We start from the raw sequence: 18,102 nt of genomic DNA on the forward strand, positions 1-18,102 counted from the left end.
CGCACGAAAGTCGATTTTTACGTGGAAACTCGCGAATGAAGAGGAAATAGCAGCCGTATTAATGGAATCGACTGGAATCTGGTCGTTATTAGTTACACGAGCGCGCTCGCACACGGTAACGACACCTGAGAAAAGGAACATTGCCGTTCTATGGATATAAATGTCCAATAGATTGGATATTTGTCCTCGTTCGAGAGGCGAACAGCGACAGGATAGTGTGCCTTGCTAAAGGAACGCGTAGTTTAGTTTCGATTCGATTCACGGGCTTCGAGAAAGTGGCTTTATCAGAGGAACGTAGGCGCGCGATCTGGTGTGTTCAGGCAATCGATCGTCGATCGATCCTAGGCAAATGGATATCGATTCGACGAAAAACGCCGGATAAATTCCGAAACGAGGTCAGAAACTACGTGTCTTTCTCTTGATCGTGATGGAACGTAAAGGTTCCAATAAACGCACAATTAATAGACTGCGAACGTTATTACTCAACCGTAACACCGTGAACGAAAGAAAAACGAACGATTGCACAATAGTGCACCGTTCGTTAAATAATCTAACCGATCGCGCGATTTTCTGTCCACCTGACTTTCTTCCTTTATCCTTCGGCTATATACTACGCTATTTTTCGCGATTGCATAACTCTCGATGACGTTTAGAGCACGATCGGAACACGATTTATATCTACAGGATGATCGGAACAGGTCTGCAAAGATCTATCGATCGACAAATGAACCGATCGACTGTTAAAAGAGGAAATAATGGCAGACACGCCTGTCTAATTAACTTAGTGGCAGGGCAATCGATCAGGCTACCGTTTCGAGGGTGGTCAAGAAAGAGCTGACAGCCAGCAGCCGTATCGCTTTTATATATTCGAAACCGGTCAGGGCTGACGAGAAAAGATACGGCGGTACGGGCCACTTTCGCGGTAGACCGGCAGATTTTTCGCGGACGCCAAATAATATAATAGCTTTCACTTCGCGCGAGCCGGGAAACTAGCCGGCCGTAATACGTACGGCCGAGGAATCATTCCGAAACCAGGCTTTAATTAGATTTCATTTAATTAGCCTCGCGTCCTAACCTTCCTCAACGGCGAGATTAAGTCATCCTGTGTTCGCCATTTTCCCAGGATCGTCCCTCGCTTCCCTTTTTCATTTTCATTTTCTTCTCTCCTCTCGTCTGTTTTACCCATTTTCCTACACAAATATGTTTATTTTTCCTTTTATCTTAATCCAATTCCTCCGTTAACATTGAATCGCGATGAGAGGGCGTAATAGCATACGACCCAAGGAAAGTTGCTTATCGAACCACCGTTCCATTGTGATGGCGTTTCATCAACAATGGCAGAGACATGCGATTTTTCTTTGGTAAACAGCGGTGGGATTGCTGATCAACGGTTGCACAATTATGTAGATCGGGCTCGCGAGAAGACCGGCATAATGTTATCTTTGTAAATATATCGCCGGGAACTTCCAGATAGAAGCCAGACGAAGAGAAGTCTTCTCTTTGTTCGGTAACACTGAACATGGGATCGATGCCACCGGATGATCCAGACGAGCGTCGCAGAATTACGTCGTTAAAATTGCATAAAAACTGTACAGGCCGACAATGGGCCACTTTTACGAGCTGAATTTCACCCTATAATTAAACGAATGCCGATATTGCTCGTTTTAACGGCTGGCTTAACGGTTTTCTACTATTATTCGTTAATATTGAAAAATAAAGGTAAAAACAATCATTCCATAAATATTGGAACATATCTAATATCGAATTCTTTCGGTCGGGAATTCGGTGGACGGAAAGCCAAATAAGTAAATGTATAGATTTGCGTGATGCAAGTGCAACGAACTCGAAATATTCGTTCTAACGAACACATACGAGATAATGTATTTAACGCTAACGAAAAGCTTAAATTGTCGTGGTTAAATTCGCTCGCGAAGTTCGTTTAAAACGGGTCATTGGCGTAATTCAAAATCGCCGAGCATAATGGAAGGCAACCCTCACGGGCTCGATCTTATTTCCAGATTCTCGCATTATGCACCGTGGCAGCTGGAATTAGTAGGTTGAGGTAATAAGTAACAAGCGACGGCAGGCAATCTATTTAGAAAAGAATCCAGGTTTCTTAAGGCCATTCAACGGCCCATAATTCCAACTCTTTAAAGCGTTTCACGTTTGCCACTAACGTGAAACTCCTTTTCGATGCGAGCGAGGCTCCTCGTCTTCGCGTAACGAGGGGGTCATAATCTCGAGTCGACGCGTCACCATTCTTAGATCCGCTATTCTCCACCTTCTCGCCTTTCTTTCTGATTTTCTGCCCTTTCTTATCTTTTCCATTTGCAAAAACGATGAAACTCCTCCCGTTTAATAGCCACTCGTGCTCCAAGACAATTATCGGATGCCATCCTCGCGCTTGCTGGATGATCACGTTCGCGAATTTCAATTTGAGACGATCTTCGCGCAGCAATATCGCGCTTTTACTCTGAACGAGAGATCGTGAGAAATTGCATGCGTTTCAGGGCTAAATCCGTGCTCGCTTTTGCAATCGAAACTTCCTGCGACTATGTTAACGGAATGTCTGCTCGCTTTCCAGAGCACGTAGCCAGCCCATGCTTTTTAGTATCCCTGTGTTGTCATTATAACGTTCAAACTGCGCTGTAAAAGATGGATGCTTATGCTGTAATGTACAGAACAGCTGATCGATCTGACTTTCCTCAACGACAAATACACATCATACTACTTTCCAATTGCGTCATGCGAAACTTTCTTGTCAAATTTACTGCTCTCAAATAGCCCATGCAAGTAATCTTCCATGAGCGAAAATAATTCCAATCTTTACCACGAAAGGATCAAAGCATACGTATGTATCTAACAGAATGATAAAATGTATCGATTAAATTGATATCAATATATCCACGAAACAAGCAGCGCAAATGAGAAAAATGATCTTGCATAGACCTTCTATCAGGACTTTCTTGCACTATGCAACTAATATTATTAGTCGAATTAATTGGTCATAAGTTATCAAATATCCAGTAAAAGTTCGATGACAAAATAATCCAAGCTATCGATCTTACAAAATTTTACAAATTAGAAATCGCGCAATATACAAAATAGTGCAATGCACAATATGTCACCTGCCGATTCATTAATGTTATTAGTAAATTATTACGAACAGAGCCCAGCTGTTAATCTGTCGAAAGGGTCATCATTGTTAGGGCATTATTGCTAATGAATCATCCCTATTGCACCTGTGCCTTGTATATGACCGGAAAGAAGCGAACAATTGCACCGAACGATCTCGTCGCATAAGTCAGCGTTGAGCTGTTTCGTTAGCGCGATCTGTGATATACGTCGTGCACCACGCCTGGACACGAGAGAGTTAGATATCGTAGGTGACCAGGTAACCCGGGTGGTGCCTGGTGTTGCACTTGGTGTGGCCTGGCGTGTGGATGCCGAGTGTGTAGGCCAAGATGGTGGGGCGGGTGGAGTAGGAGGCTGCTCTCTCAGCCGTTAGACATGGACGAAGCCCGTGGAATACCCGCAAACAACCTACAACGTGCAACCTCTGTATCGGCGAGGTGGCAAGGGGGAACCCCCTGCCTGTCCCTAAACCAGCTGGTGGGACTACCTTCGGTCTATGCTGGCCGCTGGTACGACGTGGATTATAGTTTTTCTGGGGGGAGGGTGGTGGAGCGCCTTGCTTTCGAAAGGATGGTGATTGTGGAGCGTAGCCAGAGTAGAGTTAGGCGTATATAAGGCCCGCCGGCCCGGCCCAAGTCAGTCATTCACCGGACTACTAGCCCACCATACACACACCAAACATGAAGGCCTTTGTGAGTATCCACCACAGGGTTGGTGATTTTCGTGGGGTGTTCGATCGATTATCCGAGTATCGGGTTCGAGTTCTTCGATCGAGTTGTTCGCGATTCTCTTCGATATAATATTTCGGATCGTGTTCTTGGTCTACTCGCACCTTCCTTCGAGTTAATCAGCGAATTTTCTATACAACTCGCGGTTTTGAATTCGATCCATCTAGTGTTTGTACGTAAAGTAGCTGTTTAACGAGATATTTCCAATTCACAAGATTTCGAAGTCTGCATCTAAATTTTCCTTTTGCTTCATTTTCTCGAATCGATTCGCTAGAATAAACCGCTTGGGACTCGCGAGCACGCTCTCGAGCACTGCTCTTTACCCGAGACATTATTCGTGACATCGGTGACAGCGGTATAGAGTCAACGATAAATCGCTTTAATTGGAACCTTTCATCCGTAAGCCAGTCGAAATCCGTGGAAAGTCGAAGTTCGAAAGCTCCTCGCTTGCAGTCAGACTTCGTGGCACCAAACTGTCGACGTTCAATGTCACGGCTCGAACGGTCTCGTCCTGCTTGCTCCGTGGTACCAGAGTACACGAATCGACTTTGTCCTTCTTACGCGCTCCATTCATGCGGCAAGAAGTCTCGTTGTACGGTACACTGACCGTGGAACCGGTTGTAATAGTATCATCGTCATTCAGCGAGCAACCGAACCCGCGACCGGTTTTATTCTCGGTGCATCTTCATTCACGAATACCGTTCGTCATCGTTCTCTCGGCTCGCCGAATTCCTTCTCGGTTTGCCTACTTTATCCATCGTTCGATTTTTAACCTGAAAGCGAATCCAAATTAGCTCGATCGATTCTCATTAACTCTACCGGTTGCGCGTCGTTTCTTCGAACGCAATTAAGTTCCCTGCGATTAATTCGTAGAAGTAACTAGCTCTAACGATTCTCGCCAACGCGATTTCATAAATCTCGAACGATCGTAAACGATCTATGCAAAGTACTGGTTCGGTTTCGAAACAACACATCGGGTTCGGTCGTTTTCCGATCGCTGGGTCGCGAGAACGCTCGGTCGACCACGTCACACGGATTGCCACGGTTCCATGTAAACGGGATGTGAAAGTTTCGCGAAGTCGTTAGATATGCATAATGGCAGGGCAACGGTGCACTCGTTTAAGTGCAACACTCGTGAGAGCTTGGGCGTGACGCGTCGTTCAACCGATTTTCCAACTTCCGTCACACGCACGTAAACGCGTTCTTTTTTTGTCGACTTAAACGGTCGAGTTTTCCATCTCTTCTCAGCCTGTTTCACTTGATTTTCTCCTCGTTTCGAAGCTACGGTCCTGATCGATTCGCGGTACGATGCTCGAGAACCGGTCGTTTCTAGTAATGGTAAGAAAAATGGCCGAGGGAAATAATCGGTTCGCGTTAACTCGAAATTGCGCCTTCGGCCGATTTCTAAAAAGAAGTAACATCTGTTTACCGTGTTTGTAACTCGCGATTTCCAGGAGACATTGCTCGTCGATCAATTACGAATGTCGATTCGCATTACACGGATTACGTTGGAATAATACGCGATTGCATAAAACGCGAGCAGATCGGTTTTTCTTTTATGAAATGGAACTAAAAAGAAATTTCTTTCTCTGATATTTACTTCAAGCGTGGCAAAAAGAATTCATTGTGGATAACGGAGAACTTTCGAGGAAGGTCCGGTATTATTTGGAATTGCGAAACGTTACAACACTGTGTCTCGAGTTCACATTTTCCCCAACAACACGCAGTCGTTACGATATCGACGGACGTAAAACGTTGCGAAATTTCACGCTCGACTTCCATCCGGTTATCGTTTCTTCGGACTTTGATATTAAACGAGGCAAAAACTAGTCACATCGTAGCTTTCACGCTTTAAAGGCGATCGCGTTGAGGGACGACGTTTTCCCAGGTGCCGGGAATCGTTTCCCGATGCCGCGGAACGCCGCGCGCGCGGCCAGTCTATAAGCGTGTAGCGAGTATCGAAAGTGAAAGCCGCGGTTATGTTACAACGGGGCACGTGGTAATCGGTGCCAAGTCAATGAGAGTCTGAATTCACGGCGATAGTCGAACGTTGCTTCCGTAAACCAGCGCTGAGGATAGTTCGTCTTCGTTCGTTTTCGTTTTTTCTTCCTCGCTGATTTCACTTCGCGATATTGCCGTGCCACGCGTACACCTTTCACGAACTTACCTGCATAGACATATAATATAACGCTACGAAACGAACAATAGCTTAGAAACAAATTGGTCGTATAACGAGAAACGAGCGATACTGACCGGAACTTACCTGGTCGCAGGTTGTGTTCGCCTGTCTAGCAGTAGCAACGGCCCGTGCCGGAATCGCACATGGACCTGGCATTGCTCTTGCTGGAGGTCATGGCGTTGGCGGCCTTGGAGTTGGTGGAGGCCTCGGAGTTGGTCTTGGAGGAGGCATCGCTGGAGTTGGCCTAGTCGGCGGAGGTGCTAGTCTCTCCGGTGGACTTGCAGCAGGTGCTGGTAGCGCGAGATCTCTCCAAGAAGGAGCGTCCAGCTTGGGATCCTCAGCTCTCGGTGCCAGCTATGCCGCTGGATCCGCGGCGGCGGCTGGTGCTGCTGGTGTTCAACAGATTGTCTCTGGTGGTGCGTAACTCGTCGTGGAATTGAACGTAAAGAAGAATTACCACGAGAGGGACAGTCGTTCACCGGGATTCCTTTTATTCTGTCGAGCAGGAGTGATCGGAGGCAGGGCTGACATTGGACCCGCTGAAGGACCCAAGGCTAACGTTGGACCCCAGAGTGGACCATCTGACAGCGTAGGACCCCAAGAAGGTGCCAAGAACGTTGGTGGACCTCGTACCGGCCCAGCTGGTCTCGTAGGACCTGCTACTGGTCCATTCACCTCCGTGGGTGCTTCTGCTGGTACCTCCACCCTCATTGGACCGTCCCAAGGTAGTGCCAACTTGGTAGGACCATCTGTGGGAGTTGTATCCTTCTATGCTGGCAGCGGCAACATCAACGGTGACGACGGTAGCTCTGGCTCTGCCGCCGCTGCTGCGCCTGGTGGTCTCGGTGGTGCTGGACTCGGACTCGGTGGTGCTGGTCTGTATTCCTGTCGAATGATCGACATTAAGAAGCAACAATGATATATGATATAGGAACGAAGGAGTTGGAACATATATTTTACCAAGCTATTTGGTGTTTTCAGGTGCCATCGCTGTTGTGGGTGGTGGTGCCGGAATCGGCGCTGGAATTGGCGGACACGACGGTGGTGTTGCTGTGATCAACGGACCATCTGGCGCCATCCACGCTGGACTCGGCTCTCACGGAGCTATCATCCCCGCGGCACTTGGCAAGTACTAGACGTTCTAAAGCCCCAGCGATCTCGGCTCGGCGACGGCGGCATACCCACCACAGTCACTTACCGGTCTCAAACGATCCTCAAACGCGCTCAACGTCTTCTTCCCAAAGCTTCGTCCAATCTAGGAACATGGTTATAGCGCCGGCGTTAGTGGTGTAGTCGGTATATAGTCAGAATATTCTAATCACAAATCCAGTCGGTATATATCGAAACACGGTGAAAAGCGCGAGTTGAAAGCTCGGCATGCTGGTCTCAGCCATCAAGGATCACGGGTTCAGATCTCGGTAAAGTGTACACCGTGGCCACGGCCATTCGTGATCCGCGGTTCTCGTCTCGTCTCATCCTCATCTCGTCGACAACGCGACTCGTCCCCATCGTAAGACGAGGCACGGGTAAAATTTAGTCAATTTCTTCTTTCATCAAATCCGCGTAACGCGACGGAGGAAGTCGAACGAAGCCGTGATTGCCAGCCACGGTTGCAATAACACCGCGACATCTGGACATCTTAGTCGCGATCTACACGACGAGCCCGTATCATACGATCGGCAACGCATCGAGCCACGTCCAAGTTTTCTAGTTGACGTCACCTGAACCACCGCGCCAGAACACAGAGTCAACGCAAGCACGTTGAACCCGGCTGCTCCGTCATGGACCCAGCAAGTGGACAAGCTTTGGCGCTTCGTCGTTGGACCAACTGGGTCTGTTCTGTTTTCTGAACACCCACCGTTGCTCCGGCAGTACTCTCTTTATATTTTTTTTCTCTCTTACGTCTTCCACCATCCGTAAGGCCGCCGCTCTTCACACATATTTACTACTCTGTCTTTTTTTCTCTCTCTTCCGATGAGCCGTGCACGATCATATGATCGCGTCACGATCTCACAAGTTGTTATACTCACTGCCGCACTCAAGCATACATATTATTATTACATTACTCGTCCATGCGCATATATGTTTTCTCTTTATATATATATACATGTATACATACTATTACTACTACTTCCTTCGCGTATATATATATATGAACACATTGCCACACGCGCGCACACACACTATTGCTATATGTGTACTCGTATATATACACACACTACACATATATTATATAATCGTGTTATATGTTAGTGAAAGAGAGAGACCGGTAGATTATGGTAGGTCAGCCCTTCCCGTGAGTGAATGAATGTAAATAGATGGCGCGCCGCTGCCGGCCCCCGACCCCGCCCGCCCTCGTCATACCCTTTCTTTGCGATCACGACTAGCACCCCACCACCACCATAGATAGATACCACATATTTATAGCGTTTATACATTTATACAATACTTTATATAAAATAAAGCATCAGTATTTAAAACTCACTCTTGATTATTTCCTTCGATCATCCCTAAAATCACCCCCTTTAGCGATCGTTCCATTCCTCGCTAAAGTAAATAGCTCAACAGCGTTCAGAGTAAAGACAACGAATTCCAATTGAACTTTGGATCTCTTGTACGAATTGAGCATCTGATCGTGATTTAATGCAATCAAAATTGGATTATTTGCCTCGTCCTATTCATGGAACAAAGAAAGATCTCTGCATAGATATAAAGAAATTAAAGGGAGCAAGAATCTAAAAATCGATTGCTATCAAGACATTGCCACCGAGTATGATAAGATTAAGTATTTAGACTAACGATTCAACCCCTTCTGTAATTCGCAAGATATCTAAATACTCCTCTAAGAGTCGAGCTAAAGTTGATTCCCTTTTTTTATGTTTCCCTCGGAATGTTAAAGGAGACAGATTCCAACGAAACACTAAATTCCGAATCGACCGCCTGTTGCTGCGGCCATCGTTTACCGATCGTTCGGCTACGGTTTGCTAACGATGGATTTGTCAAGAGTCGTCCACTCGTTAGAAAGTTCAACGTTCGAATCGAAATTGCTCGTTTAACGTTAGTTAATGACATCGCGTGTCAACGAAATCTTCATCCTCGTGCATGTATATTTGTTTTCATATTTACCGCATCAGCAAAGCAAAACACGAAAAACACTGTATGCTACCGTCGATGATTGCGCTTAAGTTAATTCGCGTGGAACAAATGACTTTGCCGACGTGATGTAAGAATGGACAGCGTCAACGGTACGTAATGGTAGTTTAATAACGCGCTGACAGCTGTGAATAATAGACATCGTGTATGGGGCGAATTTTATGGTGCTAATCTTCATTTGATGTCTTTAGTTTGCATTGCGAGCTCCACGTGGAACTTCGGACTCTTCCAAGGCTGTTACCAAACACTGCTACTTCGAAACTTCACCTATCACAGGTATTTATTATATAGTTATCAAATATTCCGATTTTCAATTTCTAAATAGCATTCAAAAAACAGAATTTCAAATTCCGAAAACGTAAGTTGGCCACGAGGACTTCGAAAGGGAGTGTTGAATTCGCCATCAGTTTCTGTGGTCGTAGCGAAAACGGACCAATTACCTTGCAACCTCGATACACCGGTGTCAGAAAGGTAATTCTAAACTGCGACGATCGTCTTTGTAACGCTACGACACTTGGCATACAGCAATTTGGTTAGTCCATTACAGAGATCATTCCATTCGTGAACTGTGCACGAATCATTAGGTGGTACAAAAGGATAAGACACGCTTTGTAGCACGATATCCAGCCAACGGCGATACTGCAAACAACATTTCGAGGAGATGAAGGAAGACAGTCTCTCGAACAAACTTTGACGTTAAAATGATTGGAAATCCAGAATATTTCAGAAAATTGGAACCGAAGTACTCCCCAGCTCCTGCTTCTGTTAGTCAATCGAAACAAGTAGGAATATCGTGAGAAACGTAAGTCGAAGTATCACAATAACGATGTCATTGATTCACTGTGCATCATACCTTTCAAATATTCTCATAGATAAATGTCTAGTAGAAAATCTGACGATCCAGATAACCACACACCATAAAGGTTCAAAGTTGAAAAGGTGAGTTAGTTATAAGTTTCTTCTACTATCAATTTAAAAAAAACGAAAAAGAAGAAAGTTCCTCATTAATACGAACAAACTACTGAGCTTCGAAATCGAAATAGATCGCTGGAATCTCACGAAAGGTTTGAGAAACCCCCCGATACATCAGAATTCAACACAATTTTCTACCCCCTTATTTTGCAGTCACGGCCGTTTAGACGATCAATCGAGGCTCTTCATTTCCATTGTGGTTAGAATATACGCTGAAGAAACGAAATTCCGTAGAAGACCGGCGAAAGAAGCGGTTCACGTAGTTGAAGAGAACTTAGGAATCCGCGTTTCGGGATCAAGGGTCGATCTAGATCAAGCAGGCATTCAAGCTGATCGACCGGTGCTGACCCATCATATTCGGCGAAGAGGTTCGGACTTTTCAGGTCGATTTGGCCACAAATACGGCTTTAACCGCGACTGAAAAGTCTTTAAATCTCTTCCAGATTCGCAAGCGGCACGGGACTCGGTGGGCGAAGCTTCCAGTGGTCTGCAGTTGACCGTGAATAAAATAAAAGCCATTGGGTGCGTGCTAACCCGCGGAATCCAGTAAAATTTGCTCTGGGGGACGAAAAAGTCGGATGTCGATCTGGCGAAGAAAGCAAAACGCGAGGTAACTACTCCATAATCTTTTCTACTCGGTTCTTCTATTCGTTTCTCTTCTAGATGGGGAAATATCTTTTCATCCACTGCCCATAACCGTCTCGAGCATGAGCACGTGGCTCATATTTCTAAAGAAGAAGCGGAAGAAGAAGATGGGATTTTTAAGAAGCTTTACAATGTTTCCTTCGCATTCAATTTGGTTAACATGAAAGGATGATCGATTTTTTGAACAGATAAAATGAGATAAAATCAAGAGAAAATTGTGATGTTAATCTAGTTAGCTAGATTAGGCTAAGCGAAGACTACTTTCGACACCGTGCTGACAGTTTAAGCATCTCTATCGATCGTTTTATTTCCGTTAAAATGAGATTAGAACAAGTGGGAACGTTTCTTTAAAATGAAACATTTGTATAGGCCATAAACAGTCTCTCTTACCAAGTATTCTGTTGTAGGGTGTTTGCTGCGATTCCTCAGATACAAAAATGAATTTTTATCAGAGATTTATATTCATATAATGTATATGTTCTACGACACTTCGCTTGCATATATATTATCCTGGTAATTGATAAGATTTTTCATTGTATTTATTCATTAATTAATTTTACTTTTTAATTAATTAAACAAAATTAACTTTATTATTATTCTTAAGAAACGAACAATGTTGCTAGCTACATGTTGGTAATGTTATTGATAAAAATTAATCGTATTTGTTGTGTTGCAAAAAGAAAAGGAAATGAAACAGAGAAAAATCGTCAAGGCAAAGAACGAAATACAGAAACGTGCCATGAAGTATTTATTAAAATGGTAGAATGGGCATAAACTGTGGACCGTAGAATGAAGTCGATAAAGCGGCCGTTTTATCTTCTTCAAGACGAAACGTCAAGATTACGACTACCGAGACAAGTATTCTGAGCGCTCCATGCACTGGAACTATTCATTTAACTGAGATTTCCGTTTAGTGAATCGCCCCATTAAAAATCTTTTAGAACGACGAGATAAAACTAGAATCATATTTCAAACTCAAACCAGATCACCGACTTTTATTATATAAAATCCCCAAATTCAAAACCAACAGATAAACGTCATATTTCACGCGATTTTAGCTCAAGTTGAAATGGAAAGAAGTAGAAAGTGGGTAAGAAGTGGAAAGACTGTTAAATCACAGGTTTCGTAATTCCCGCCAACAGGATAGGGACGGAGACGCTGATGCAGCACGAATCGTTAAGCGCGATCAGGCGTGGTCCTTTCACTCTCGGGGGTGTGCGATTCCTACACAAGTTCCCAGAAGAATCTGCTAACTCGAGGCTCGAGAGCTCGGGTTTTGCGGCCAAGGTCATTTCGTCATTGAGCCTCTGATGAGATTCTGACAGTCTCATTGAACGAAATCACGATTTCTATGATGCTTCTTAGGTGCCTGCGCTTTGAGTATCCGTCATTTGATTGCACTCGAGATCAAACTCGAACAGCAACTTCGTCTAATTTCATAGATTAATGGCTTAAGATGGTTTCATCCAACGACTTCATTACACGATCCTCTGTTTTAATTGTTACTCTACGTAGATCTACGAGATGAACTTCCGATCGAACGTCTGATAAGCAAAGTGCTATTGTAATAGTTTCTATTATTAGAAACTGGTATTGTAAGAAGTAAAGCTAAGTAAGTTGTGAGAATTTTGTTTCGTTGCCATTAGATAACCTTTCATGCCTGATATTTCATTATATATGGAACGACCCTAAATTGGAAACGATTCGGACACGTATCCACTTGAAGCGGAACGACGCGAGAATCGGACGCCAGTAGACTGCTCTGCTCTCATAAGAATTCCGATGCATTGCGTCTACATCGTGGCACAGACAATGACTGCAAATGTCAGTCTCACCATTAGCATTGATCACGTTCAATCTCGGCCGTTCCTCCTCGATCGCATCGCGGGGCTACAAATTTCTAGAACCGCACCACCATGCAAATGGTCCCGTGACCAATATCGAAATCGATTACATGCTTCTACATATTGTTACCATAGATATCGTTATACTCTGTTACGTGGCAATATTTTTGTGCTGACAACAAATGTAAATATTGAAATCATAGGATACTTTTTGCATCAAAAAGAATGTTCATGATAATATAAGACAAGATAACAAAATAATCTGTTTACAGATTATTTTTGCCGAATAAACGTAAAAATAGGCTTTTGGTAATTTAGAGAAGTTTCTAATTTGAATTTAGATGATTGAAAGCACAAAGATCATTCTATACGTATCGTTTAAGGCTTAGCAATAAGTTTCGTGGAAATTAGGGTAGTCACCCCAATGGGAAGAGATGCGAGACGACGTAATTGCTACAGAGAATGAGTGATGACCTCTCTATGGAAATTTTGAACGTGACATGGAATGAATGCAAAGATCAATAAGTGATATATTTCGCTACTTTGTCAATAGTATTGTATACATATTATCTATTTGAATACATGGCGGAAAAACAAAAATTCCTAATAATAAACGAATTTCCGGCATATTAAATAAAGTTAAAACAAAAATCAAGTGATATCATGTTATTTAATATATCTGCAAATTTAACGATTCTTAGGACGATAAACAGAAGAACCACGGTTCACACGATTCTCCGCAGAAAGCTCGAGAATAATGGAACGGGAATAATGTAATCGAAGATTCGAGCGTGAAACGACTGTTTGCCATGCGGTGATACACAAGTATCGTGGTTTGCATGGATTACTCGAGCGTGGACCAATTCGAGAGGAACAAAACCGTATATCGATCGGCGTGCGATAATTGGAGCAACGAAGATCGCACCTTTTTCCGCGACCACGGTGGCATAAAGGTCACGTTCGACTCGACACGCTCATGCTCCGAAGCTTCGTCTGCAGGCGGTACATACCACAGAAAACCGTATTAATCCCTGAGAACGTGACTCTTTCCCACCCATAATGCGAGGGCTCGACTTGTTGCCGCAAACCGATCGGTTACTTCATCGGCCAGGATGATGCGGCTAACCGCCTACCATTTTTCGACTACAAAACATACGATTAGAAGATACGCGCTTGAGATCGAGAATTTGATCAAAGAATAACACGAGTTATTCGAGGAATTCAAAGAGGCAATTCAATTCTGATAAATGTGACAGAATCTTTCGTAAGTTCTGTGTTATTTCTTAATTTGCAGCGTAGGACTTGTGGCATGGAAAATGGGAGACAAAAGAGCCGATTGACGCGACTAATCGCCCACTAATTTTCCACTGGGAAACATACGATTAGATGAGATCGATACGAGTCTAAGGTCAAGAGTTAATCGATGAATTACGCAAATTATTCGAAGAATTCGAAAAGGCGATATAAAATCGGATAAATACGGGTCTTTCGTAAGCTTTATGTTAAGCTTTAATTTATACCGTAAGTACTTGTGACAGGATGGAACATGAGAGACCAAAGGACTAATTGACGCAGTATATAAGACGATAATTACGAGGAGCGATGTTGGTACGCTTGAAACATTCAGGCCAATTACACCGTAGGTTGAAGATCACGCCTGTTCGCCAACGGTTACCTGCCATTCGTCCCCTTTATCGCTGGAGAAATCGCAAATTACGCTAATTACAGCGCTTTCGCGTCCGCCTAATCGATTCCTTTGTTCCTGAACGTGCGTCGATATCAACCACGGCCATTCGTCTTCCCAAAGGAGCAGACACACTTTCATCTTATACAAAAGTTCATCTATATAAAACAATTCCCTACCAAAAAATTACGTCGATTCATTCTAAACCATACCGTTTAATGGAGCAAGTATTTTACCAGTCGAACAAGTCGAATGACCCCGAGATTCCCGAAGACGAAAGGTTCTCACGAATCGCCGCACGAAACGCCCGATCCCATTACGACGTGCAACGAAACGATCGAACTTTGCCTCGTCGACACAAAGGAGACCCCGGGTGAATATCAAAAGTTCCGTTCGTCGAAAGACGGTCCTTTTAGTTACCAAGTTTCGCTCCGTAAAAAGGAATCGTGACGCGAACACGATAAATCTATTTCACGTTTAACGTCATGACCGACTTCTGTCGCCAATAACGATACATCTTGATTTTTGAGCGTTTCATTCTTCAAAACAATCAAATGCATATATAGATTATTATGAGTATATGCATTTTTGAGACATCTCAGCACATGCACCCACTGTAACCGTAACCTAAAGAAACGAGAAAATGGATGCTTTCTCCTTGAAATTCTATAGATTCTCATGAATAGATTCATCTCAATCTGCAGATGATTCATTCATTAGAACGACAATTCGTTAGAATACGTATCCACTGTAACCATAGCCTAAAAAAGCGAAGAAACGGATGCTTCCTTCGTGAAACTGAATCGTTTGATGAAACAGGGAATCGATGAAAGGCGACAAAGAAAAGAATTCAACGAAGTAGCAGTTTTGTTTCAAGAAGGACAAAGGAGGAAAAAATCCGACGATATGCTTCCCCAGTGGAGCGATAGTTTCACAATGAATGGCCGTTGAAGGTCAGTCAAAGGACTCAGCATCCCGAGGGTGGGTGTGCCGGATGCTGACCTTCTTGCACAATGGCTCAGACTGTACCATCAGCGGATATGATTTGAAGGGATCAACTAGGGGCGCGGTCGGGATCCTGAAGCAGTATATAAAGTCCGACCAAGTCGTCTGTGAGCACACTAAGCAATCGGTCGGTCGGCAAGATGAAGGCCTTCGTAAGTATTCCCCGGAACATCGGAATATCGCAACAGTGAATTTCTCGTCATGAGGCGCGCTACCGCAGAAGTCTCTTTCAGTTTGGTGAACGTGATTTTATATTTTCGGTGTTGTTTCCTTTGAATACCTTCGCGCTGCGAAATTGTTTATGTTTGGAAATTAATATTCTATTGACTGTTTCACAACTCTCTGTGGAGTTTTTGAGTGGATGGAAAAGTTCTAAATTGGACACCATTACTTTCAGTTGTGCGTGCTAGTTTTAAACACTAAATCTCGATAGAATAATTTAAGAATTTATGTAGACTAACGGTTTGCTCATACCCTATATTATGTGTTTTATTTCGGTTGGCTTCTCTAGTTCGAAATTACGTTGAATTAGAAATTAATATTTTAATGATTATTTAAGAAACTTTCTGTGATGACTCGTAGCATGAACGGGAATGTACTAGACTTTAGCGTCAATTTTAAACATCAAATCTTCACAAAATAATTTACTCATTGACTAAGTATAAATTTGGCGATACTTACCATTAATTTTGAAATTTCTAGTTAATTCTGACAGTCCTCGTCACGCTCGTCGCAGCTGCTCCGCGGCTGCGCCGAGAGGCTATTTATGGTGGATACCATGGTGGACTTTATGGGGGTCACCTCGGATATCCTCATGGAGTGGCAATCGCTGGACCCGCCTTAGGACCAACCAGTGTTGCTGGACCTCACCTTGGAGCGACCATGGTGGCTGCTCCATCTATAGGACCAGCCAAACTCTCTGGATCCGTTGCTGGGCCGGTTCAAGTTTCTGGTGCTGTTGCTGGATCCGCTGTTGTTACTGCTTCTGTCGCCGGACCTGCTCACGTGGAGGGTTACAGCGGCCCCTATGACGGTGGAGTCGGTGAGTGCTCAAACTCAAACTCAAACTCAAACTCAAACTCAAACTCAAACTCAAACTCAAACTCAAACTCAAACTCAAACTCAAACTCAAACTCAAACTCAAACTCAAACTCAAACTCAAACTCAAACTCAAACTCAAACTCAAACTCAAACTCAAACTCAAACTCAAACTCAAACTCAAACTCAAACTCAAACTCAAACTCAAACTCAAACTCAAACTCAAACTCAAACTCAAACTCAAACTCAAACTCAAACTCAAACTCAAACTCAAACTCAAACTCAAACTCAAACTCAAACTCAAACTCAAACTCAAACTCAAACTCAAACTCAAACTCAAACTCAAACTCAAACTCAAACTCAAACTCAAACTCAAACTCAAACTCAAACTCAAACTCAAACTCAAACTCAAACTCAAACTCAAACTCAAACTCAAACTCAAACTCAAACTCAAACTCAAACTCAAACTCAAACTCAAACTCAAACTCAAACTCAAACTCAAACTCAAACTCAAACTCAAACTCAAACTCAAACTCAAACTCAAACTCAAACTCAAACTCAAACTCAAACTCAAACTCAAACTCAAACTCAAACTCAAACTCAAACTCAAACTCAAACTCAAACTCAAACTCAAACTCAAACTCAAACTCGAACTCGAACTCAAATTTGTCTGAAATACAACATGGTAAATATTTACCTATCGCATATAAAAAGATCCGACTTTGCTCTAGGTTTGGGATACACCGGTCCAGCCTATAGTTATACCGGGTATCCGGGATATGCCGGATACTCTGGATACGCGGGAGCCGGTAGTCACGGAGTGGTAATAGCAGGACCAGCATCGCATGGAGCCGTTCTCGCAGGACCAGCGTCCCATGGCGCTGTCCTTTCTGGTCCTCAATCCGGAAGCGCCGCTGTATCCGGCCCTAATGCTGGTTCCGTGGTAATCGCTGGTCCCTCTGGCAAAATTACTACCCACGGAACTGGCTTTGGTGGGATCCACACTGGGCACGGTCATTGGTAACGAATGAGAGCTGTTGGCAGAACAAAAACTTTAAAAATTTCTCGATCGTATCCACTTCTATGAATTATCAGCGGAGTTAAACTACAATACGATATCTGATCGTTATATCGTTAGATTTGTCTCACGACGATCCCCGTTAGCGATACATCTGATACTATGATTTTATAACGATAATGCAATACGAATAAGAACTTTTTATACAGTTGATATACCCTTACTTTTTTTTAAGTAGATAATAAATAGTTTGTAACATAGATATTCGTAGATCGCTCGCTATTTATCGCGTAACTTTAACTGATCTCTTACGATAATACACGATTTAGTTACACACGTTTAATCATGTTGTTAACTATGTACTCGAAATTCTCGCACGCGATGCTTTAATGGAGTTATATCGTTACAAGTCGTCAACCTTTACGTCGCTTTAAATTCGTTATGCGTCCCATTTTAACGAGCTGTAAAATAATTATGCGTCGATTCCATGCACGCTCTAGTTTTGTCTTTGCAAAAAGGAACCTCCACGTGTATTTATTCCACGTTCCAAATTTGCTGCTCTCAGTGTCAGTATCTAACCCGTCCATTTTTTATTACTCTTTTATTGCCAAGAAGAATAAAATTTACGGCTTCTCTACATAAACAAGCTGGCACTCGTATGAAATTCTTCGATCGTGCTACCGCGCAACGAATCGAAACGG

General features: G+C 43.5%; 2 protein-coding genes across 2 annotated transcripts; both read left to right on the top strand.

Annotated features, from left to right (window-relative positions):
* The first annotated feature begins 3,815 nt into the window (after nt 1-3,815).
* LOC126867613 (uncharacterized) lies at nt 3,816-8,526 on the top strand. Its single transcript, XM_050622304.1, has 4 exons — nt 3,816-3,827; nt 6,137-6,458; nt 6,549-6,917; nt 7,024-8,526. The coding sequence occupies exons 1-4, from the start codon at nt 3,816-3,818 to the stop codon at nt 7,176-7,178; spliced, it is 858 nt and encodes a 285-aa protein (XP_050478261.1). The 3' UTR covers nt 7,179-8,526.
* A 6,959-nt stretch (nt 8,527-15,485) lies between these two features.
* LOC126868127 (cuticle protein 64-like) lies at nt 15,486-17,491 on the top strand. The gene is made up of 3 exons (XM_050623348.1): nt 15,486-15,497; nt 16,048-16,387; nt 17,115-17,491. The coding sequence occupies exons 1-3, from the start codon at nt 15,486-15,488 to the stop codon at nt 17,405-17,407; spliced, it is 645 nt and encodes a 214-aa protein (XP_050479305.1). The 3' UTR covers nt 17,408-17,491.
* The last annotated feature ends 611 nt before the right edge of the window (nt 17,492-18,102 follow it).

This window comes from Bombus huntii, chromosome 7, assembly GCF_024542735.1.
Source record: "Bombus huntii isolate Logan2020A chromosome 7, iyBomHunt1.1, whole genome shotgun sequence".
NCBI classification, from domain to species: Eukaryota; Metazoa; Arthropoda; class Insecta; order Hymenoptera; family Apidae; genus Bombus; species Bombus huntii.